Source organism: Callorhinus ursinus, unplaced genomic scaffold (genome assembly GCF_003265705.2).
Source record: "Callorhinus ursinus isolate GAN/ISIS: 27379988/994484 unplaced genomic scaffold, GSC_fseal_2.0 scaffold49, whole genome shotgun sequence".
Classification (NCBI taxonomy): Eukaryota; Metazoa; Chordata; class Mammalia; order Carnivora; family Otariidae; genus Callorhinus; species Callorhinus ursinus.
The window spans coordinates 313,182-337,316 of NW_027397111.1; the positions used below are offsets into that span (position 1 = coordinate 313,182).

At 57.0% G+C, this 24,135-nt stretch overlaps 1 protein-coding gene across 1 annotated transcript in view; it reads right to left on the reverse strand.

Moving 5' to 3' along the window:
• Positions 1-5,597: 5,597 nt before the first annotated feature.
• KCNC1 (potassium voltage-gated channel subfamily C member 1) overlaps positions 5,598-24,135 on the reverse strand; it is a 43,452-nt gene continuing 24,914 nt past the window's right edge. Inside the window, exons 2-4 of the mRNA XM_025848486.2 lie at positions 15,451-16,384; positions 8,219-8,407; positions 5,598-6,187 (exon numbers count right to left, since the gene is read on the reverse strand). Of these exons, the coding sequence (XP_025704271.1) occupies positions 6,123-6,187; positions 8,219-8,407; positions 15,451-16,384 (1,188 nt within the window). The 3' untranslated portion in view covers positions 5,598-6,122. The remainder of the gene's footprint in view (positions 6,188-8,218; positions 8,408-15,450; positions 16,385-24,135) is intronic.

Sequence of the window (24,135 nt, forward strand, 5' to 3'; positions counted from 1 at the left end):
CGTGTTCCCAGAGGATTGCTTGGTCAGGTTGTAGGGTTGGTCTGAGAAGGGCCCTGGAGGCACTATGGTTGGGCTGACCACAGGCCAGGATGATGGGAGGCCGCCTGGCCAGTGTCTGGGGTCCAAGGACACAGGCAGATGGGAACAAGGACCCTGATGAGGGCAATAACAAGAACCCAAGTTGGTTGCATGGCTGGGGAATCTGGTCTCTAAGCGACATTTAAGCTAGAATCACCAAAGGACATGGAAAACAGGCTCCAGCCTGTCTTCACCTGGTGTGGACAGAAAACCCAGCCCCATCCCCTGTGGTTGGTATGGTCCAGCAGCCTTCGACTCTCAGGGCCCAGATGGTTTGAGGAGATGGAGGTACCCTGGTCAGGCAGGTGGGTACTCGGACGGGAAGGAGTTCTTGTCTTGGTGACTAGGTGCCGGGAGAAGGGAGAAGGGAGAAGGCTCTGGACGGGGGGCTGGAAGGAAGTGGCGATGAGTGCGTGGAAGAAGAGACAGGAATTCTGGGAAGACCTAACAGAGGAGACACCTGGGACAGACAAGGGAATCTAGAACCAGTGAACTCTCAGAAGATCGGTGTCTTCATCCAAGCCAGGCAGGAGCCTGGATCTGGTCTGTATAATTTATAGCCAGGCTGTATAGTTTCAGATGAGGGATGGGCCACAGCATGGGAAGGGGAGGCTGACCCTAGCCCCTGACATCTGCCCCTCAGCCCTCCTTGCCTCTGCAGGAGGAAGGCGTTCAGGTAAAATGGGGACCAGGCCAGACCATAGGCCCCAGGCTTCCCCAGGTGGCAGCTGTGGCCTGGGGGGACATAGTGCCTCTCTGCCTTAGAAAATGGCTTTTCTGTGGGGACTGTGCGGCGGTGTCACCAGCTAGCTAGCCCAGTCTGTGGCACACCACCTTTCCACACCACCTTCCCTCTGTGACTCAGGAGAGGATTGGCTCTGTGAGGGCTAGGCTTTAGGAAGTTATAAAACCCCAGGACGTCAGAGGACCAGAGAGATGACCTCCTAGCCTAGTGGCCTTCAAAGTGCATTTGTTGGAGCCCTAGAAGTCTCCTGAGAATTCAGTGTCCACCTGGTGGGCCATGGGTGAAGGAAAGCCATGTGAACAGAGGTCCGGGTCCCCACCCTCCACCTTATTCACAGCAGCTTTATTTTCATCTATATTATGTACTGGACTTCACACAAGATTTCACTTGACAAGGGGTCCTTGAGAAAGTTTTGAAACCACTGGTCTTATCCAACATTTTCGTTATTCATTTGGGAAAACAGAGGCCTATAAAGGGGAAGGGGCCGCATACATCACTCCTGGCCCAGGGTCCTGATTGGGAGTTGACCCATCCAGAGCCTTGAGCCAGACCAGGGGGGCAGATGAGGGGCACCCCTGGGACCAGGAGTGGGTCGGCTCAGTGGAGTGGGGATGAGGCAATCCTGAGCTCCCCAGGCCTGAACCTAGAGACCACCCATAGCCCCTGGCTGCCCTTGAACACCAATGCATGGAGTCCTGCTCCCGATATTGTATCCTAGACACAGCACTGCGCTGGCCAGCAAAGCCCTTGGGTGCCCGCCTCCCAGAACCAGTAGAGGCTTGAACGGCCTCTAAGCACTTCTGCAATGAGAAGGACATCTCTGTGCACTCGGAGCTGCTCTTGCCAAGATTCCTATCTTGCCAAGATGGAGCAATGGATGGCCCAGGGATGACCCATACTGGAGCAAGCCCGCAGTTACTGCCGCCCCCCCCCCCCCGCCACAGTCCTACAGGCGAAATGATCAGCATCAGACACATAGGCCGGAAAGCAGCCCCACGCGGCACAGTACCCAGGCCCATACTTCCCAGACGGGCTTACTGCTCACGGGGAGCCAGCACACTGTCTCCCGCAGCACGGGGCTCCCTCCAGCCTCCTTCAGCACCGGCTGGAAGAAGCCCCGGGTCCAAGTCTTCTGCTGAGCCCCGGTGCCTCTCCCAAGAAAGACACATCCCAGGGCTCCTTCCCAGCCTGAAACGAGCAGGCTGTGTCAGCCCTGAACCTCAGACTCTGGCTCAGAAGCTGATTCAGAGCCTTCTTGCAGGCCTGCGGGCCCAGGCCATCTGCACGCGGTGCAGTGAATGGCTCCCGGCTCTAGACGGCACCTCGGACGGCTCCGTCACCTCGGGTTCCTCCACGGTGCCTTTCCTACGGCAGCCGCCGGGCTTTCTGCAAGCCCGTCCACTGGGCCTGATGAGTGCCCAGAAACTCCAGGGGGTTGTCGACAGGGTTGCCCAGATGTTTTCCGGACCCTTTGATTCCTGTGGTCATTCTCAGACTTGGAGATGTCCACGCCCCTCATTCCAAATAGACCCTGGGCTCTTCGAGAGCAAGGGACCCGGTCTTGGTGGATTCTGGAACCCCTTCACCAAGGATGGGCCCTGATCCACGGAGGAAGCGCCCGGGAAGTGTTAACGAATGAACTGATGAGTACACTCTTAGGGCCACCATGAGGTGGGGAGGCTGAATGAGGGGGTCACACCCCCTCCCACCTGCCTGTCGTCTGCTTGTCTCTTACACGTGGGTGAGGACTGTACCGTGCAGTCAGAACTAGGTGATAGTGAAGGTCAGTGTCCTCCGCCAGGTTAGCTAATGTGCCATGGGGGCCAGTGCGAGTAAATACCCAGCCATTTTTAAAAATTCCTTTTTTTCTGATAGGCCAAGTAGATTGGCCTTTGTATTCCTCCTGCATGAGAAGGAGGAAGGGAACAGAAGAGGGGCATGAGCCCCACCGTGTGCGCACAGGTCTTGGGCCTGGCGTCTGCGGAGACTGTGTATGGTCACCACATTCCAGGTGTGAGTGGGCTGTTCATACCCTCACCTGTCTGCCACATACTCTCCCTTCTGGGCCACAGGCAGCCCCCCTTCCCTTGATACCCCCACCCTCTTGGTTCCAGTAGGCCGTCAGATCCAAACTAGATGAGGCTGTGCTTGCAAAGGTGAATCTGGGCCCTGGGCTCAGAGGAAAGCGCTCTTTCCCTGCCCCTGCCCTCCCCCCACCCCACCCCCACCCCCAGGCACCTGCTTCTTCCGAGGAAAGAGACTTAGTAATAGATGGGACTTAGGAGTTAGCACATTAGGTGGGACACGGTGGGACGGACAGAGAGAGGGAGGGCAGTTGTTCAAGCAGGAGAGTGAGGTGGCCAGACGTGTGTATGGAAGGCTCTGAGCAGCATGTAAAGTGGCCGCTTCCCTCATACCCACGGTGCTTCATGAAGGACGGCAGGAGGCCGGGTCCTGAGGGCCCTGGGATTTAGGACCAGACACGCTAGTGTTCCTATCAATTCCGGGTTCCAGTCCCAGGAGGGCCCCAGTTAGCTTAGCTGAGACAGCTTCACCTGAGCCCTAGAGTCAGCCCGCCGAGGTTAAAATCTTCCTTCATCTTTCATTGGCTGGGTGCCATTGGGCCAGTTACTTAGCCTCTCTGCATCTGTCCTCTAGGCTCTAAAACGGGCTGGTAGAATTACTGTGGCCTGTCATTAGACCATGTTTCCCAGATGCCCCCCATGTGCAGACGCCCGGTGTATGTTCATCTCTTTTCCCCATTAGCTACTATGTCCTGGAAAACCCACATTGCAGATGGCTTTGTGTTTAGTCCACTTGAGGCCACCAGAGGTGCTTCCTCCAGGCTGGGTCCCAGTAGAGTGAACACGATGTTCCCTGCGGCAGCTGAGGCTGCCTGGCTTTCACATCCCGATACTTGTGAACGGCTATGACACACATAGTGTGACCTGGCAGTTCTTTGGCTGCATGGCCCCTTGGGCCTTACTGTACCCATTGCCCCACCAACCCCCCGCCCTTGGTTCCTGGGCCACACAGGCAAAGGCTCCAAGGGGACAAGGCACTGCTGGATGAGAATTCACACCCACCTTCAGCCTCCCCCCCACCCATCTGACGGCTGACTCAGGCCATGCTGGGGGCATCAAGGGAGCTGAAATCCAGGGACAGTGACACCCACTTGTTTGTGGCCCTGGGAAGACCATTCTCTTCTGCGGACCTCACTTCCTCATCTATAAAATGCTCAGAGGCTGACGGCCATGACCGTTAGGGACTTTCCACCTGAACATTCCTGGATTCTCCAATGAATAAGAAAAGAATTGGAACCCAGTCCCTACTCTATCCCCCATGAGAAACCAAGTGAACAACCCGTGCAAATCAAGATCCCCAAGAGAGGGCTCCTCCCCCTCAAGATGCCTCCCGGCTGAGTGTGATGTGTGCAGTAACGTGGTCTGGCAAACTGGACGCAGCAGGGTGCAGCTGGGCAGGGCACCCAGACCTGTCAGTCAGCCCCCTGCCTCTGCCACCATCAGATTCATGAACGGCCCTACAAGGGGCGTGATGAAGGTCTGTACGGGGACTGGGAGCTCTGACATGGCCAGATTCAAGGAGTCATCAATATGGCAGGACTCGCAGAGAAGTTTCCGTGTCAGCGAACCCCCTAGAGGCTGTGCTCGTTTTAGGGTCAAGTCTTGGTATGCCCCATCCCTTCTGAGAACTGTCTCCCTCCCCGGACCAAACTGGAAGAGACTGTTTTTTCCCAGCAGGAGGACAGCCAGCACCTTGGCTAAGTCCTCGAGACCAGAGGTGCCAGGGTTCAGGCTTACCCCAGCTCAGCCCAGCCCAGCAGGCCTGATCACAGGCAGAACCGAATCGTGACACTGCCCAGGGCAATAAAAATCCGAGAATCCGTGCTTCATCTCAAAAGTCAGCTTTTTATTATTGAGGGCCAGGGCCCAAGGAGGGGAGGGTGTTGAGCTAAAGCAGCATTGCTCTCTTTCCAGGAAATGTTGCGAGCTGCAGTGAAAGCTCGAGATGTTGCATTTTTTTTTCAACTCAAGCATGTGTTTTTCAAAAATATCATCCTTCCCCACCCCCCACCCCACCACTAATTTTAGAATCAGATCAAAGCCAAGCTACTGTCCTCTGTTTCTGTTGGGAAAATACTATATTTATTCAAGATGCAGAAGTGGGTCTCTGCAAACCTCCGATTGCTTCAGGAAAACAAATCTGCTTTAGACTATACAGAAACCATGATACAAAATTTATTTCATGCTAGAATCGCTTTGCATAACATTGGGCATGCAGTTTTTACTCTGAAGTACTAAATTGCATACAATGCCAGGTTGTGCCTTAATAAAGGTGGAGGAGGGCCGCCCCTCCCGTGGTCCTGATCTTTTGGTGCTCTAAAGTAACACTCGGAAGTTCCGTACGAAGTAACACTCGGAAGATCCGTACGGTGTGGATTATTTACTATGAACAACTTGTTATGAGAGCTGGTCACACTGGGTCTACACACCAAGAAGATGATAGAATCAACCTAGACTAGCCGCTGTCAGGGGTCTTGGGGAGACATCCGCTGGGTCACAAGCATGCCAGACAGAGGGAAGAAAGCAGCAGTGCGCGTTTCCACAATTCTATTTGGAGCAAAGTTCTCAGTTTCCGTGTGAGAGATGCGCTATGAAGGTGAGGTCAATATGACCAATGACTGACCGACTGCCCTTTTTGGAACCTTGACTCTCAAGCTCGCGTACAAAAAGGGAAGCCATCCATTCCCCATCCCCATCCCCACCCCCACCCCCCGCTCCCAGAAACGTACAGGTTTCTACCAAACGCCGTTACAGTCTGGCTCCAGCAACGTGTATAAAAGTAAAGAGCTTTGAAAGAAAATAGAGGACTTTTGCTTTTTTTTTTTTTCTTGTTGTTTTTGTTTAGGGTGATCGTTACAGTTGCAGGAGGTTGGTGGGTTTGGTTTGCTGGGTTTTCTGTTTAACTTCATGCAAGTCATGCTAAGGAACCCCTCCTCCTCCCTCCCCGAATAAAATAAAATGTAAAAAAAAAAAAAAAAGAGAGAGAGAGAGAGAGAGAGAGAAAGAAAGAAAGAAAAGAAGGAAAAGAAATCCTCTACGGTCAGTTACCATTTGGCCGTAGAAAAAGCTACGTCCGTCCTAGTACAAGACCTGGGCCACTCGGACTCGTCCGGCAAACCTGCATGGCGTGAATTTACTCTGTCCGAGGGTGAGGAGGGGCTGCTGGTCCACCCAGATGCTTAATAGCCACCAGTGTCCTCGGCCAAGCCGCCTGGTCAAGTCACTCTCACAGCCTCTGTCGGCATATACTTAGCAATGACAGGGCTTTCTTTGCAAAGATCTGTATGTAAAGAATACAATTAACACTTGAGCTTCTCTTCTTGGCTTTCCCATCCCGCTTGGTACTTAGTTTTTAAGGAAGGAGGAGGAAAGACAGAACAGCCGCATGCAGAGGCAGGCAGAGTCTTCTCCAGCTGGCCTGGTGTTCCCATGCAGTGAGCCGGCCCAGCGCGCCTCTCTTTCTCCCTCCTGGGGACCGGGTTGAGTCCCTAACTTTCCTACTCTGCATGTGGCTGAGGCACTGCAATTCTCCTGAGAAAAGCAAGTCCTCAGCACTGTCATGACTCCATGAGAACAGGGCCGGGTGGATGGGGGCGGGGGCACTTCACCCCTGGTGCCTCCCAAAGACTCTGGCACCCCCGTCTCTGTGGGACTGGGCAGCGGGTCCCACCTGTGGACGGTGGCTGCCGCTGGGCTCCCTCGGCCACTACAGGGAGATGGGGCTTCTTCTGTCCCACTCTCCCTGGGCTTCTGGAAGCACAGTGAAGAGACTCTCCTGTCTGCTCTTTCAGGTCACCCAGATTGATCCAACATTCAAGGTGAGGGAGACAGGCAGCCCTTGAGAACTTACCGGGCAGAGCACAGCCACAGAGCCTCCCTGCTTTCCCCCTTCTTTCCCCTGGGCCACCCCTGCTCCTCGGACCCTAGAGCCTCCACCCAGGAGAAAGCCAGTTGCGAAGGGGAGCAACGGGCCTATCCATGGAAGGTGCCAAGGATGGGCCCGCCTCAGGCCCGCAGCCCTCCACCATGCAGCACCATGTGGGCAGCAGTGTATGCCACACTGGGGTCCGAGGGACCTCCAGGCAGGGCAAGGAAGCGGGGGCCAGCTTGGATCAGGTGGGCACACTAAGCACCAGTGACCAGAAGGACTTCCCCATCTCAGCGTAGATGCCTCTCCTCTCCTGGGTTTGGGTTGGCCCTTTATTTTAAATTCTGTGTTTTCTCCTTGTGTATTGTTGAACCGCTTCAAATACTGGAGCAGTTGTGAATGGCCACAGGCTACACCAACTATTGCTCTAAAAAAACCAACTATGGCTCCGGCCCAACCTACTTGCTCCGGTCAGCATGCATCCCATGTGAGCATGTGAGGCACTCCCAGACATGCATGAGTTGCCCAGCCAGTCCGATTGGCCAAGGATGGCTTCCTCTACCTTCCAGGCCAATGCCCGAAGCCTGGAGCTAGGGTGCTCTGGGCCCCCGCCTCAAGCTTCTCTCCAGCCCATGCTCAAGCTCTAGGAGAAGTCTTCGCCCCAGGGGGTCAGCCTCAGGTAAGCATCTGATACAAGGAGACCTTGAACAGAGGCCACCGTGGAGCTCAGCCTTCACCAACCACAAGGGGGCGCTAACCACACCCGGGGCCGTGACCAGGGATGCAAGGTGCTGCACAGAGTCCTGCTTAACCTTCTCCCCGCGAGTTCTCTGCCACTAGCACTATTCTGACTCGCACACATCTTACCTCTGCAATGACACTGGCCTCACCCCCAAGCCCTGAGGCCACCTCTCTCCATGCCTCCCCTCCCACTGGCCTACAGATTCTCTTTAAAGGGTGCTCTTCCAGCTCATGGATCTTGGGTGGCTAAGCCCACAGGGTCCTGGCCAGGCCAGGCCCACCCTGTTGCTCTCTGCAACCAAGGGACAGGGGAGATCACTTTGCCTTCTTGGTCTCACCCGCCATCTGCCGGAGCAGCCTGGAGGGGTCAAGGCTCCCCTCACATCCCCAGGTGACCCCCTGCATGAGGGTCACAGACCCGTAGTCATCCAGCCTGTCCCCGAACACCCCTTCCTACCCCTCAGCTCAGTTCCAAACCCAGCTGCTGGGACCTCAAGTTCTCTCTGCCAGCCTGACATCCCACTTGGGAGAAAGGGACTCAGACCTCCAGAGACCACCCCGGTGGGGGGCTCCTTCTTCTCTTTGCCCCCCTCAGCGTGCCTGCCTGCCCCTCAGCACCCCTCCCCCGCCACCCCACCCGCCCACCTGCAGGAGCGCGAGGCGGCCCAGCTGATGCAGAGTGCCCCCGCCTCCCCTACATACCCTTTCTCATTCCTCCACCAGGTGGGCACGCGTACTCCCCGGTTGATAAGAGGAAGCAGGGTCCGTATCTCTCGCGGGTGCCCGAGCGAGTAAAGGGCAGGCCCTCATCAGGAGTGAGGGCCTGGTCTATGTGGGGGCAGTCTTCGTTCGCCAGCGCGGCCTTCGCCACCTCCCCATTCAGTTTGGAATCTTCAAACATATAAGCAGAAGCTATTGAGACACTGAAAACTGTTTAGTGGGGGAGGGGGACAGGCCAGAGGTGGGGCATTGGCAAAGGGCAGCCTGTCCCTGGGGACAGAAAAGCGAGTGGGCCGTGGAGGGAGGCACGAGGCTACGGGTCCCCAGCTCATTTGGGCAGCCTGTGGGCTGCCCACAGTGCAGGGAAGCGGGGGGCTCCTGGGTTTGCTCAAAGTTTGCAAAAAGATGAGTTGGTGATGGGTCCAGCAAGCGCAGTGCTGGGGGCCGGGCCCAGGGCCCAAGGCAGGGCCGATGAGACAGGATGGTGTGGATGCGGTCATGGGTAGGGGGCCAGACACAGAGCTCAGGGAGAAGACAGACAGACACGCAGAAAAACTCCAGTCCAGAGAGGTGGCCTTTTCAGACCTCTCTCTCTTGCTGACCAGAGCCTGGCTGCAGGCCATCCACATCTAGCTAGTTCCTCAAGGCTTCCCTAGCACTATCTAGACCCCATCTATCAACTCTACCCCCCACTGAGGGATCCCACCTCATCACACACTTCACACTGTCCTCCACACATACCCTAGCTCATCGCTCGTCCTGCCTCCCACCCATTTGGATTCAACCTGGTCACTCCGTATGCCCCACCCCCCACACAGACCAGGCCTGGTCACTCCGTATGCCCTGCCCCCACACAGACCAGGCCTGGTCACGCAGTCTCCTCTGCCCCCACACAGACCAGGCCTGGTCACACAGTCTCCTCTGTCCCCACACAGACCCAACTCAACCATTCAATCTGCTCCATCCCCCACGCAGACTTAAGCTGGTCACTCAGTCAGCTCCGGTCCCCCACACCAATCACGCCGGTGTCGGCCATCCCGTTCCGCCCGCAGCGGGCCTGGTCAGCTTGCAAAGGCACAACAGGGATGTATGCATGAGGCAGTGACAGCAGGCCATGATTCGGGAGGGCCTCCCATTCCTCTGCCTCCTCACAGCAGCGTCCCGGCAAAGCAGAGCAAATGGACGTGTAAAGACAACAGTGGCGGATGGACTTGGGCAGGTAAAGAGTCTTGGCGTCTGCGACAGCCTGGGAAGGAACCTGGGAAGAGGTATGAGGACACATCTGGTGGGGGGCAAAGTGCGGCCAGAGCAAGGAGCTCTCCCTTTCCCAAGTCCAGGAGCAGAGGTACGCAAGCTTCTGGAGCTGGCAGAGGTAGCTCTGTCTGACCTCAGCTCCCGCCCAACACTCTTGGGGACTGAGCCTGCCCCCTGCTCTCCGCCCTCAAGGCAGAATCTTCCAGACCAGGGTGGAGCAACTCAGTCCCCACGGTGGGCCCCTGGGGGCTTCCTCAGAGACTTCATCTGGGGGGAGAGCCTCAGGGGAAAGCGACACCAACATGGGTGTGAACACAAGGGGGGGGGGCTCTCCGAAAGACTAAAGAGGGGACCCTCCTCCATGACCCTGTTCACATCATGTAACTACACGCACGAGTGATCCTTCTCCACGTGCACACACTCAGCGTGCCTGTGGGTGGGATCACGGCCCGTGTACACATCATGTCACTACAAAGAGGCAGTCAGTCAAAAGAGAAATGGACCAATCAGGTTTATTCGTAAAGCAAATCCAAAAAAAAAAAAAATCCCATCATAATTTTGGAACTTAAAAAAAAAGTCTGTCGTACAAGATGGCAAAGCATTTCACGTACAGTGCGTTTCTTGACAAATCCCAGGGGCTTCGCTCCCCGATTTATTCTGAACCAGAAAGGCCAGTTACCAAGGTAACTCTGACACCACGTGCCTGGGGCCTCTCTGGGGTCTGGGAGCTGCCTAGCACTTGGGGCGTGTCTGTGGGCACACACGTGTGCGCACAGACAAGGCCCGGCCTGCCTCCCATTCTGGCTGGCCCCTGTCTTCCCTCCCAGGGGAGGGGCTGAGGGAAGAAGGCAGCGGGGAGAGAGAAGGGAAGGAGTATCTGGGAGGTGAGAGTGGAGGAGGATGCGGAGCTGGGGCTCCCAGTACCCTGCACAAATTGTCCTCAAGGGGAAAACAGCGAGTCGTACCCAGCAGCCTCTCGATCTGGGAGGGGAGCCAGGGTTTGCTGTCTCCCTGTTGGCCATAGTCTGTCTGTCGGTGGAGGTATCTACAGCCGCTAGTTCTGGGGGTGGGTCAAAGGTGGGTGGTAGAGCCTGACAGCCCTCCTTTGGCTCTGAGTGCTGAGCCCCCTGCCCACCGGCTCTGCCCCTTAGTGCCCTGCCCCTGGAGAATGGAGCTCCCTGGGCCTTTAAAGGGTCCCAAGTTGGGCCGGTTTTCCCTACAGGGGCTGGGGGCAGGGGCAGCCCTCAGGCATCCCAAGGTGGGTGTGAGCTGGACAAAGCCTCCAGGACACCCCTGGGGCATGCTGCTCCTCTCAACCACGGTGACCTTTGAGGGGAAGCTATGACTGGGTGGGTGTGTTCAGGTCTTGTTCTGTGAAGGAGCCAGCCTCCCTAGGCAGGTGGCTTATCTGCGGTTTGGGGTGCTCTCGGAAACTGGGAGCATTCTCCCTCCCCAACTCCAGAGGGGTGGCTGGAAGAGAGAGAAACCAAGGAGGGGCCAACTCTGTAAACCTGGGGAACCCGTGAAGGAGGCCAGAGGTGCCAGTGCACCCAAGCCTCCCTGCCCTCCTGCCCCCACCCTGTTCTCCCCCCGGGAGCCTTGGTTCCCACCCACTCCCCAGAAGGCTGTGAGCCCTGCCGGCCCCTCGGCCCCCACTCGCCCCGCCGGCCTGCAATGATGAAATGACAGCATGGGCAGCGTCTCACGGAGATGGTTTCCAGGCTTTGAAATGGGCTGAGATAGATGAGCATCTGCAAGAGGGTCATTTTTTTTTAAACTTTGGAGCAAGGAGAACCCGGTGTCTGGGCCCTTGGCCAGCGCGGCTGGCTTTTCTGCCCTGCTCTCTGGGCAGCGCCGACGTACTTACTGTTCACACCAGCAGCGGGCGCCAGGCGGGGGTGGGGGGGGCGCACGCCGGACTGGGGCGGGGGGTGGTTTGCTGGGCATTTCCTTGGGTTTAGCCCCGAGGGGTCTGCCCAGCGGGGGGCTCAGGGAAAAAGTCCCAGGCTAAGTGGGGACAGTCTGTGAGAGACATGAGCAGAGTATAATCACAAGAACTGGCACAAGTCATGCAACAAAACGAGGAGAGAGAGAGAGAGAGACATGATTAGTGAAGAGAGAGAGAGAGAGAGAGAAAATGTGAACAACACAGAAAAGAGCACCCATGCCTGGCCCTCAGAGCGGGTTCGCTTCCCTACTACTCCCCGCTCGGCCCGCCCGGGGGCCTCGAGGACCCCACTCCGGACCCCCCGCTGCCCACCCTGGCCCTCTATCCCGAACAACAACTCAGTCAGCCCATGTGGAGGGCCCCTGCCCACACCCTGTCTGTCACCTCTGCCCACTCCTGTCACCCTCCCTGCCCCGCGGACTACCGCCCCTCCCAGCAGCCACTGCGGCCCGGCCGGGGAAGGTGGAAGGCCAGGGCGGGGGGCGCTGCACACTCAGCTGCTCAGGGGAGACCCTCCCTTCAGAGATGACCCAGAGGCTGCAGCGGTGGCTCCTGAGGAGCCCAGGTAGCACTTTCCCTGGGACTTCACGGCTGCCCTCCATGCCAGTGGGCAAAAAGTGGGCCTGGCCCCCAACCCTCCCCCATGCCAGCATCCTGCTCACCTATGGTGGGACCCCACAGCCCCAGACGCAGCACCACAGAGGACCAACCCATATCACAGGAGCAGAGATGGACAAGACACACACGTGGATGGACATGGCAGGACAGAGGGAGCAGTCCTAGCTGTCCAGAGCAGGTGGTCTAGGGCCCCGACTCTAGATGGGGGAGGGAGACCCTTTCTGGGAGACAAGCAGCTTCTCCTGGGCCATCAGCCCCAGGCAGCCCCTGACTATGTGGGGTGCCCTCCCGGCATCCCCCTGGGAGGCTCTACAACCCCCACAGGACAAATGCCCCAAACATGGAGGCCATGACAGCCATGGTACAGAGGAGGAGACCAGATCATCCCTCACAGACACACAGACCTGAGGCTCCAGGACAGACCAGAGGTGGAGGTGAGGGACAGTGTTTCTGACACGACTGAGAGGCCTTGCTTGAGTCCTGGGGGTCTGGCCCTGGGGGGTGTGGGGTAGGGGATACCCCAGAGCCCAGCAGGCTACATCTAGCCTTAAACCAGATTCTAAAAGTGGAACTGGAAAACCCAGATTTTGTTGAGGCCACCTGACTGTCCTTGGGGGTGGAGCGAGGCTGGAAAGGCCTTGGGGGCTGTGTCTTACCTCTCTCAATTCTCGTAGGGTCAGATCTCCACCCACATTTGCCTTCCTCACCTCTGGCCTCCCCCCAACTCACTCACAGACACCCCCATACCCATCTAGGTATGTGGCTGCAAGCAGAGAAGGAAGCAAATGGGAAGGGACTCCGTAATGCAGAGATGGAGGTCCCTTAAGGACCACACCCCTTGGTGCTGGATCATCTGGGTCTCACACACCAGCTTTTGGAAGGAGGAGTGTTCTGGTGAGAGAGGAGGCTCAGGGGGTCTGGGAGCCAAGGTGGACAGGTCTGAACGGCAGGACAGCACCTCCAGGGCAAGTATTTGGGAAGGGAGGGAGGGCAGAGTGTGGGGCTGGGGAGAGAAAGGCAGGAAGGTCTGGGCATCTGGGCTCCTGAGGGCAAGCTTGGGAGGCCCCCAAATCCCACCCCAGCCAGAGACTGCCCGAGCTCAGAGCTCTCTGGGTCCCTGCGATCTGGGGCCAGGGGCCAGGAGGCTCCTGGGAGCAGGGCTGCCATGGCTGGGGGGCCCAGGGAGTCCACCAGGAGTTGAAAGGGCTTCGCAGGTCTGCTGCAGCATGGGAAGAGGGCTGTGTCTCTGGGACTAGCTGGTGTGCACGTCAGAACACACACGTCTGTACTTGGCATACGCGTGCATAGGCACGCGTGTGTGTATGTGCATGTGTGTGTGCCTGCGTGCACACTTGCGCATGTGTGCATGTGTGTGCCCTCAGCACATGGAGAATACTGGCATTTTCTAGGAGGACAGAGGAATCTGTGCCTGACTGGCGTGAACTGGGGATCCTTGGTAGGCCGGCCTGGGCACCCAAGCTCGGGGCACTGATCCTGATAGATCCACTGTTGGAAAGGATGTAACAGAAGGGCCAAGTTGCGCCATGGTGATGTCACCCAGCTTTGAGCTCTTCCTGCTGGGGCCTGGAGTGAAGGTGGGGGCTAGGCCAGCCCAGACCCTCCCCAGAGCCCCAGGAACTTTCCTTGCCATGATGGTGGCTCCTGAGGTCAAACGTCCACCTAATCCAAAGCAGAGAGGTGGGGCGGGAGCTTTCCACTAGCGTGTGCCTCCCCTACTGAGCAGGAGCCATGCCTTGGTCAAGGGGCCCAGCCCTACTTCAGGCCCCCTGTTCCAGCCTCGGAGACCCTTGCCCACCCCCTGACCCAGCCCGGGACACTAACCACACTTTTCTTGAGTGCCTCCAGGAATCCAGGAAGCAGGGAGGGGTATGGGACCAGATGAAGGGGCAGGAGACCGCCCACGGGTAGAGAAGTGGGTCTCGGGGGTACTGCGCTAGGCAGCACAGGTGTGGAATGAAGCCAGATTGGGAGGAGGATGGGGTGGTGGGCGCATCAACAGGAAAGAATCACTCATCCACTGGGTGAGGCCACCCAAACCGAGGGAAACTTGCTCATCCAGGGCTGAGCTAGCTTGCCAGACCTGGGCACGGGGACGTCCTCCATAGACTAAATGCTACCTGTCACTCCTCACTCAGCCTCCCTCACCCCAGCACCTCTTAGTTCAGTGTTGCCATTCTTCTCTGGGTCATTCATTTCCTTGAAATCCCTGTGTCCACAGAATAAGTCGATGGTATTCCATGGGTAGAGGTAGACTATGGGCTTTATATCTTCGGACCAGAGCCCCGTGATCAACTTTATGTGCTATGTGCAGGTTCTCATAAAACTGAGATAGTCCCATAACAAACCACTAGCCATGGAATATGAGAATATATCCCACAGTGACTAGTATTGTTTCGTGGCCCCCTCCCCCCCTCCCCCCAACTGAATTCACGGGAATGTGGCTGCACGCTGGTCTGGATGTCGCCTATTGCTGCTGCAGTCCCTACTGCCAGACATGGGGAGGACCCTCGGTGGGAGGCGGCTGCTCGTCTGTAGTGCTTTCGTCTAAGCTGCCCGGGGTGGTGGGCCCCTCTCGTCCTTTGTTCACCAGCCGCTTCCATCAGAAGGCCACCGGAAACTCCCACTCGACCATCAACCCAAACAGACAACGTGAAAGCTAGAGTCGCTCCAACAGTTTCCTAAAGATAAATGCTAAACTCGAGAGTGGTGGTAGAAGATGAGTTGGTTCGGCATGCTATGGGGTAAGTAAGCTTGTGACGGAGGGCTACAGGCGTCTCCTAGGATGCACCTGGAGCTAGGCAGCCGGAATCAGAGCTGGAGTTCTCCTCAGCTGTGGAGGCAGGCTCTGTTGGGGCTGAGAATCCTTGCTACTGCCTTTGCAGGGACCCTCCTGCCTGATCCCAGGCACCAGCTGTGCTCTCTGCACAGCCTGAAGGGAGCTGAGGAAAGACCAAATCGGAAGCTGTCTGGCATTTCTGAATGACACCCACCCCTGCCCTGCCCCGGCCCCAGGACAGTGGCCTGAGTCAGAGACTCACGCTTGCCTCCTGCCCACTGAGCAGCGGCCCCCTGGGCTCCTGCTAAGAGAGTCCTCAGCAACCTCGCGGGCCACGTCGTCTCTTCCGAACCTCATGAGACCAGCGCGCCAACCTCCTTACCCAGGGCCACCAGTGAGGTTCCTCCAGCAGGCTCTCGCCTTGTGAATTTGGCTGCCCAGCATCTCCCTGGGCCCCCGGGCTCCACACCTCGAGACTGAGTGCGGGGTCCCGGGTTGCCCACGGAACTAAGGAAGCAGTCTGACTGAATCTGGAATCATCGCTACGGGGGGCGGAGGTGAAAGGTCAGATCGACATGCCTCTAAGAGGTTTCCTACCTGCTCTGTTAATTTCTAAAATTTCTTCCTGGGCCAGCGGGCATGTGTCACTCTGAGTACTGTGGTGTGGAGAGTTTACGACAGATTTACAATAATTGGGAGATCCCAGCTGCGGTGGCCGTGGAATATGCTTCTTTTTTTTCTTTGGTAGTTTCTGCTTAGCCATGGCTAAGGAGTAATACATCCCAAAATTGTTCACGATGACGGGCACCGGCATGGCGATGGTGAGCACGCCCGCCAGCGCGCACAGCGCCCCCACCAGCATGCCGGACCACGTCTGCGGGTACATATCTCCGTAGCCCAGCGTCGTCATGGTGACCACGGCCCACCAGAAGCCGATGGGGATGTTCTTAAAGTGGGTGTGCTCACTGGCGCTGGGGTCATTGGGCTGTGCCCCTATCCTCTCGGCATAGTAGATCATGGTGGCGAAGATCAGGACACCCAGGGCCAGGAAGATGATGAGCAGCAAGAACTCATTGGTGCTGGCGCGGAGAGTGTGGCCCAGAACCCGCAGGCCCACAAAGTGGCGGGTCAGCTTGAAGATGCGCAGGATGCGCACGAAGCGGACAACACGCAGGAAGCCCAGGACGTCCTTGGCGGCCTTAGAGGACAGGCCGCTTAGGCCCACCTCCAGGTAGAAGGGGAGGATGGCCACAAAGTCAATGATGTTGAGCGAGTTCTTGATGAACTCTACCTTGTTGGGGCAGAAGACGACACGCATAAGGAACTCAAAGGTGAACCAGACCACACAGACGCCCTCAATGTAGGTGAGGAAGGCCTCCGTCTCTGCTTCCCGGTAGTAGCGCACTTGTGTGCCGTTCCGAACATTCTCGATCTCTGTCTTGTTCACGATGGGGTTGAAGCGCTCGTGGGTCTCCAGGCAGAACGTGGTGATGGAGACCAGGATGAAGAAGAGGGAGGCAAAGGCCACATACTGTGGAGGAGAAACACAGTGTCAGAGGGAGGCCCTCCCACCCAGAGCAAAGCAACCTGGGGTACCTTGGCGTTGGGTCCAGTCAGAGGCCAGGCCAGGGGAAGATGCCTGCTCAGCGTCCCCTCCAACACGGGCCAATCTGATGGGCCACCTTTCCCTCCTCAGAGCACCGAGTTAGGAGGCTCAGGGAGGTAAGAAGTTGCGGCAGGGATTGCTTTATTTTCACAATTGCCTTTCCTTTCCTCCTGGATGCACAGCTCGACTCCATTTGCCAGGCTTCCTTGGGGGTTAGGTGGGGTCACGTGACTGGCCAGTGGCCAGTGCATGAAAGGGGAGTGTGCTAATGACAGGCCTGGCACTTAGAACTTATCTACTCAGTCTTCTAGGCCCCCTTTCCTCCCCCAGCTGCCAGTTGCATGCTGACACCCTGGGGGCCACTAGGGCCCCCACAGGGATGTAGCCTCAGTCCCTGAAAAGGAAGATACCCACTAAGTCCCTGAGTGGGAAATCAACTACTGATGTGGTAAGTCACTGTGATTTGGGGGTGACTTAGTAAAGCACTTAGCCCACTCTGAGTAATAAAAGTGACCTCGCCTGCTGAGGCTGAAGGTGGCAAAGGAATGAGAAGGGGCAACTCACCTCCCACCACCAGCTTGGAGGTGGGTTCCCCATTCTTGGAGTTACTGAAATAGAGGCTAAATGTTCATTTGTCAGGGATACTGTGTTGCAGGTTCAGCATCAAAAGGAGAATTGGACTGGGGGTCCTCAAAAGCACCCAAACCACAGGGTCTGCTTCTCTCCTGCCAGGTAGGGGAGTGGGTGGGAGGGAGGAAGGAGTTGCTGGAGGGCTGGGGCTTTCCAAACATATGCGGCTGCCTCCTCGTCTCAGACCGCATCAGTGAGAAGGAAATGGCGGGGATGACCCAGCCTGTCCAGAACCACCTGAGCCCCCGGAGAAAGGTTCAGGAGCTCCTTTGGTTTTGTTTGGTGGCCCCATCTGATGACCCTGGGCTTCTCTAGCCCCCAGCAGACCTCAGTACCTGAGGAAAGAGAACTGAGCAGCTATCTGTCCTGCTAGACTAAATTCCAGGCAAGGCCTCTTCTTACAGCCTCCAGTTGGGTCCCCCAGAGCTCCAGAAGAAACCCCAGCCAGTCAGTTCTCCTCCAGGAGTCCAGTTGGTCATCCCTGCTTGCATGTTCCCACAGATCCCCCCGCCTCTGGGGCCCCTTCTCCCCGGCTGTGCTAGACAGACAATGTCCGGAGCAAGGCCATCTTCTGGAAGCAGCCCCAGGCTACAGTCAGGATTGGGTGGCTCCTGTGTTCTCCAGAGCTGCCCTCAGGAAGAACTTCAAGGAGGGCCAAGGCCCTGCCCTGTAGCCACAACAAGAGGCAACCGTGCTGCTCTTAGCAACTCTGCAGTCTGCACAGATGCATCCCCCACCCCTTGTGGTGGCAGTCGGTGTGGGGGCAGCACTGGAAGTCCAAGAACAGCCCTGTCTGGGTTGACCATAGCCATGGGACCTGGCACCTAACCTGGCATGGATCTAGAAACCAAGAACTATGTGGACCTTTCAAGGAACATTCTGGGTTGGGGGAAGGGGAGAGCAAAGGGGAAGGGACAAAGACAGCATTTTAGAATGTCAGAGTAAGAGAAGCCTTTAGATATTATCTGGTCCAAGACACTACATGCTACAGATGGGAAGCCTGAGGCCCCCACACAGGAACATTATGCTATGCTCATAGTCACTGCACGCTTTTCAAAAATTTTCTCCTAGACTACTATCAGGTATGATCCCTGTGCCTCCTTGCTTCCATCCACTGATCACTCGTTGATCCCTCCTTCTTCCCTTTCTCCCTCCCTCCCATCCTCCCTTTCATCCTCATATTCATTACCCCCTCTTCCTTCCTCCCTCCCTCCGCTCCTTCCTTTCTTTGTTCCTCCCTCCCTCCCTCCCCCTTCCCATCCATCATGCATGCATTCGTTCCTCCCTTCCTTCCTCTCTTGTCCTTCCCTCCTCCCTCTCTCCTTTCCTTCTTCCCTTTCTTCCTTCCACCTGCCTGCTCATCCATCCATCCATCCATCCAACCTTCCAACCTTTCTTCCTTCCACTCTTTACAGCCACCAGGTTACGGCCAGCAGAGTGGAGTAAAGCCTCAGCCTTGAGGAGCTCCCTGCCCCGCTGAGGGTAAAGGACACACGCAAAGACAAGTCCAATGCAGTGGACTGAAAAGAGAAGCTCCCGCAGCCCTGTGAAGTAGGTGGGGTTTGGACAAGGTGGGGCAGGGTCGGGACTAAGCCAGGTCTTCCAACTCCAGAAACAGCGCTCCAAGGGGCCAGATAGCGCGGACCTGGGTCACCCCAGAAGTGGAGGAGGAAAGCAAAGTGGAAGCAACCATGAGAGGCCACCACCTCTGACCCACGTTTATCCAGCTCCAGAGCTCCTTCCATCACCAGAGTGGCCAAAGCTCCTGGAGCTAAAAACATTACAAAATGCTGGGTATTTGCCTCCAGGTTTCCTCTGGAGGGCCCCGTCTTAGGGCTTGGCATTCACCGGATCCCAAAGGGCAGGTCCTGCCCCTGCTCTGGACTTTGTGAAAGAGGAGAAGAACATGCACAGCATAAGTGTCCGAGGAATGCCGAGAGAGGAATGCATCCCTGGGCTCCCCATCCTGGCCAATGGCAGGAGGCATGAGGCACCTCCCCTCCTCACTGCCCCATCAGCCATGGCATCCCCCTCCTAAACCCTCCCCCATCTATCCTTCTCTGTCCCCTCTGCTCACACGTGACCCTCTCTCAATAGGACCACTGCCATCAAAGCTAGCAGGCTTCAGGCTTAGAGTCTCAGCTGCCAGTCCAGTCTCCATACAGCTACCAGAGGGAGCAACCCATTGGCATCCCAGCTCTGCCCAGGGCCCCTGACCACACTGCCCACAGAGACACAGGAGACGCTCTATGCCTGGCCTCCCTGACTTCCGAGGGCTCTCTCCCTACCCGCACCCAACATTCTTGCCACGTGCAACTCTCGGCCATTTCTGACCCCCCTCTCCCTGTCTCCCCCCCATCACCGTGTCTTTGTACCTCTGGAAAAACCCATTCATCCCTCAGGAACCCACTAAGTAGCCTAACTCCTGGGACCCTTTCTCCAGGTGAGGCTCCTCTCGGAGCTGAGGCCCTAACGAGGCAGCAAATGAAGGGACCCTCCAAGAAGTCTCTAAATTCACCCCCAAGGAGGCAGCAAGCCTGTCTCCAACGCTGGATCATTAGCGCTTGGGGAGGCTCATGGGAACAGCCCCGACAGGGCACTGATGTTCCAGGTGCCCCCACAGGCCCGCAGAGCTCTGACCCCACCTGCCCCTCTCACAGGCCAGTTCTGATAGGAAAACTGAAGCCCTGAAAGAGGGCAGCTCTTATACAATTAGGGTAGGAAAAAGTATTGGTTCTCAGCAATCAATGGAACATCCTGCCTGGGCCCCAGTGCCCAGGGAGTTGGCGGCGGGGGGTGGGGGTGGGTGGGGGAGTAGGGGTGTGGCAGCCGCAGTCCAGCCCAGAGCCAGGCACTAGGACTCCTTTCCTGGGAGGAGGCGAGGGTAAGTGGAAGCCAGGTGGGCTGCCCTGCCTCAGCTCCCCAGGCACCTGCTGGCTTTGCCTTTGCTGCCGGTAGGCCTGGTCCTCGGTCACAGGCTGGGCCCCGGTAACATCCGGGCCCCGAGGAAGGCTCCTAAGAGGGCTGTGGAGGCAGGAGCCCCTGGCTTGCTCAGACTGCCACATTCTCCCATGCCCAGAGACCAGCAGGCCTGCCAAAACAAGAGCTCACCCCCAGCTGAGTCTCAGCTCCCTTTGGTCCATCCGCAGGGAAGCTGAGCTCAGGAAGGAGAAAGCAGTAAGCTACCAAAGCTAAGGACTCACTCTGCACCTTTAGGCCTCTCACTGACCTAGTGAGACAGTGGTCCTACCCTATTGTGCCAAAAAGGAAACCCAGGTACACAGAGGTCGGGGAGTAAACCAAGGGTTCAGAGCTAGTGATGAAGCTGAGGCTTGGACCCAAGTTCATCTAGCTCTAGAACTTAAAATCTTTCCACCAGCAGAGTTGCCAAAGCAACTGGGTAGTTGGCCCTGCGTCTCAGAGCTTGGCACCACAGCTCAGACTCCCTGAGGGCAGGTTATGCCCACTCCCAGTCAGTGAGAGAACTGGGGTGCCTGACCACCCAGGCTGGAGCCCAGCCATGCCTGAATTGTTCTTGGGTCGGCCCAGCTGCCCAGGACTTGCTAGCTCCCGGGGTAACAGCAGCCCAGGGGCGGGGAGGATGCCCTCACCTTACTCAGGGAATCACTGCCGAAAGCAGCCTTGGATGGGCTGGCCTGTGTCCCCACCTGGCCACCTCCTCACAGACCCAGAAAAGGGCAGGCTGGGAGATGACCCCCAACTTGTTCAAGGAGCTCGGCTAGAGGGACTGGGGAAGTGCATGGGGATGGGGCATTCCTGGGGTTGGCCGAGCCCTGGCAAGGAGCGACATTGGGAGCCACGTCTGCAGGATTGCTGGGCTGACTCTCCCATGACTGGAGGGGCTGTAGGGCCCGCACGAGCTGTCTGCCTCCCAATCCTCCGTCACCCAGAGACCACGGACACACACAGCTACCCAGAGTACACACCCCTTACCTAAGCGCATATGCCGCGCGAGCAGCCCCACACACTACAGCCCAGGGTCCTGACCACACATCCAGAGATGACACAGGGGCCATGGATTGTATGGAAACATGCACACGCGGGTGCACACCCCTGCAGTCCTCGTGCATGCACACCCAGAGCTCGCGGATGACGCGGCAGCCATCACCGCATAGCACACTCACTATGGATACACCAGAACCCAGGCACGGCCACCCGGCTAGCCCCTCTTCTGCCCACCTCACCCCTGCGGGTGAGCCTGCCTCCCTCTGCCTCCTTGGCCTTCCCCAACACCCTCAGCCTGCCTCCCCACGGCGACGGTGTCAGCGCCTGGATTTCCAGCCCCTGGATATGCCCCTCAGCCCCCAGCATCCTGACTTCCTGCCCCCCACCCCCAGCCCAGCCTTGTCTCCTTTCCCTAGCCCACCCCAGTGGCAGCCTAGCCCCCCATACCCAGGATCCAGGCCGCTGTGAGGCCAGTGTCTCCTGGGCTGCTGGCTTGCCAGGGGAGAAAGAGGGGCACAAAGGGAGTTTTGCCTGGCAGCCCGGGGACAGGGACAGTTGTCCACTAGCCTGGCCACCTCAGAGGCCACCCAGTGAAATTTCAAGACAACACAGGCAAGATCGCCTGATAATGCAGCATAAACCCGAGCTGGTAGTCTTGGCTTTTTTTTTTTTCCCCCAAAACCAAATCACAAACTGTGAAAGACCCACCAATTGTGTTCTAGAAAGTGGTAGCCATGGCAACAGAACGAGGCATCCCATTTCTATGGTAACCAGGGTGGTGAGGCTGTTGGCTGTAAAGTCAGACAAACCTACTAAAGATCTGTTGACTTAAGAAGATGTTTTATAAATCACCAAGTTATTTTTATGGTAACCCCACCCCTGAAACCATAAATCAGAAAAGCAATTTACTATCTATTAAAATGACCAGTATGTGCTATGACTTTCATTTATAAATTATGTATGCCACAGTCATCTGTAGAAAATTGTGCTTGCCTTTCAGAATTGTTCAGGGGTTTGCGGTGGGGATCTGCATTCTCGCAGTCTGGCATTCCAGGAACAAGGCGATGGTTGTAATGTGGTGCACGGACCGCCATTCGGGTCTGGCGCTCACGTGCTGTGTGACCTTGGCAAGTCACTTCCCTTCTCTGTGCCGCAGATTCATCACTGGTACACTGAGGGCCGGACATGGTCCCTTCCGAGGATTCCGAGACCAGGCAAGGCTGCAGGCGGTGCGGCCAATCACGGGAGCCCTGGCTGCTGTCCAGGCCCCGAGCCCCCCGAGGCTTCGGGTCAGTTTTTTCGCCTAATTAAATCTGCCCAGCAGGGGTATACAGCGTTTGAGTTAATCCATGCGGAGTCAGTGAGGCAGAGCAGGCGGGATGGCCAATTGGCCTAAATAAATTGTCGGTCAAGTTGAGTTTGGAAACTGAATTACACTCGTCTGGACTTCCTTGGGCCGTGCAGGGCTGAGGGCTGAGGGCTGCAAGGGGGTGACTGGGGAGGGGGCTCTTTGGATTCTAGTCCCTTTTTGGTCCGTCAATAAATGTGAGGCCCTGGGCAGTCCGTCCTGGCATCTGGGTCCCTGTCCCTGTTCCTTTTCACTAGTCCTTTCCCCTTGGCACCCAGCTCAGGGAGCAGGGGGTGGGGGAGCTCCCCATGATGCTACACGGAGGGTGTGAGTGGAAGTGTGTAAGAGTTTGTGCAGAGAACATAACATGGCTGAGTGGGTACCTGTTTGGGCAAGTCCGTGCTTGGGGGAGAATACTGGGAGGGGGGGAGATGTGTAAATGCGGAGTGGGTGTATACATGGTGAAGATGTGTCACCTGTTCGTGCGGCCTGAACTCCGGTCATGTGTGAAAGGCCTGTGTAAATGGTCACCGAGGGTAGTGTATGTGGCTCCTACAGGCGGTAAAAGTGTGTGTGCGTGCACAAGCATGTGTGTGTATTAGGACACAGATGAGGTGTGGTGTGTGTGCTTGTATGTGGATAAGGACGTGTGTAGGGTGTGATGTGTATGTGAGTGTGTAAGGACAGGTATGGGATAGCATGGGGCTGGGGCATGCATTAGCCATCTCCTAGGGGAATCAGGGTCTGGCTAGGCACTCTGGACACGTGTTCTCTGAGGTGAGACCCAGCCCAGGGCTATGAGCCTTTTCCATGCCAGAGATGGTCATTCACACACTAGCCTGGGGGTGTGCTCCCTTCTCTGGAACTGTCTCTGAGTAAGAGAGAGGGCAGGGGTAAGGAGAAGGCCACAGGCAGGCAGGGCTGTGTTCAGGTCCGAATCCCCTTATCCCACCACATCAACCGTCTCAGTCCAGGGACCCAGCCTGGGCAGTGGGGGAATCAAGGCCAAGAAAGGCAGTGCCCAAGCCTCCAGCCTTCCAGAGAGACGCTTCCTTGAATCCCCTCATGACCCTAGACCTAGGCCGTATCCAGAACGGGCCACCCTGACAGCTAGGCTGGTGACTTTTGAGGCGGCAGAGGTCCCTGTGCTGCTTTCCTTCCAGTATGTACACCCTTTTTTCACATTTTGGAAATGAAAATATGTCACAAAATGTACACATCCTTAAAATAGTGTATCTTACCACATCCCCAGTTGTGCTATTTTTCAACTCATGTCATGTCTTAGAACGATGGGACCTTGGACTTGTGCAAACATGGTCATTAGAAACCCAGAACACCAGGGAAGAGGAGGCCCTCCAAGGTTTCTGGCCTAAAAGCTGCCCCCTGTGGCAGGAATGGAGAAATGGAGGCACAGCACAGGAAAGGATCTGCCCAAGGTCACGGAGCTCTCAAGGTAGAGCGGAGATGAGAGTGTCAGTACTGGGCTGCAGCCTGGAGCTTCGGTCCTCACAGCCTCTGAGCCTTTGCTTGAGACGCCCTCCCAGGCCTCTCTGCTCCCCAGGCCCTGCCTGTCTTCCAGACCCCAGGTCAAAAGGAGGGAGTGGCCAGAGCAGAAAGGACAGGATCTTGAAGTCAGGATCAACCCCAGCTTGAGGCCTGGCTTGGCTGGTGACCTTGGACATGACACTGCCCCTTTCTGAGCCTTCACTCTTGGATAGGAGGGGGTGGGAGG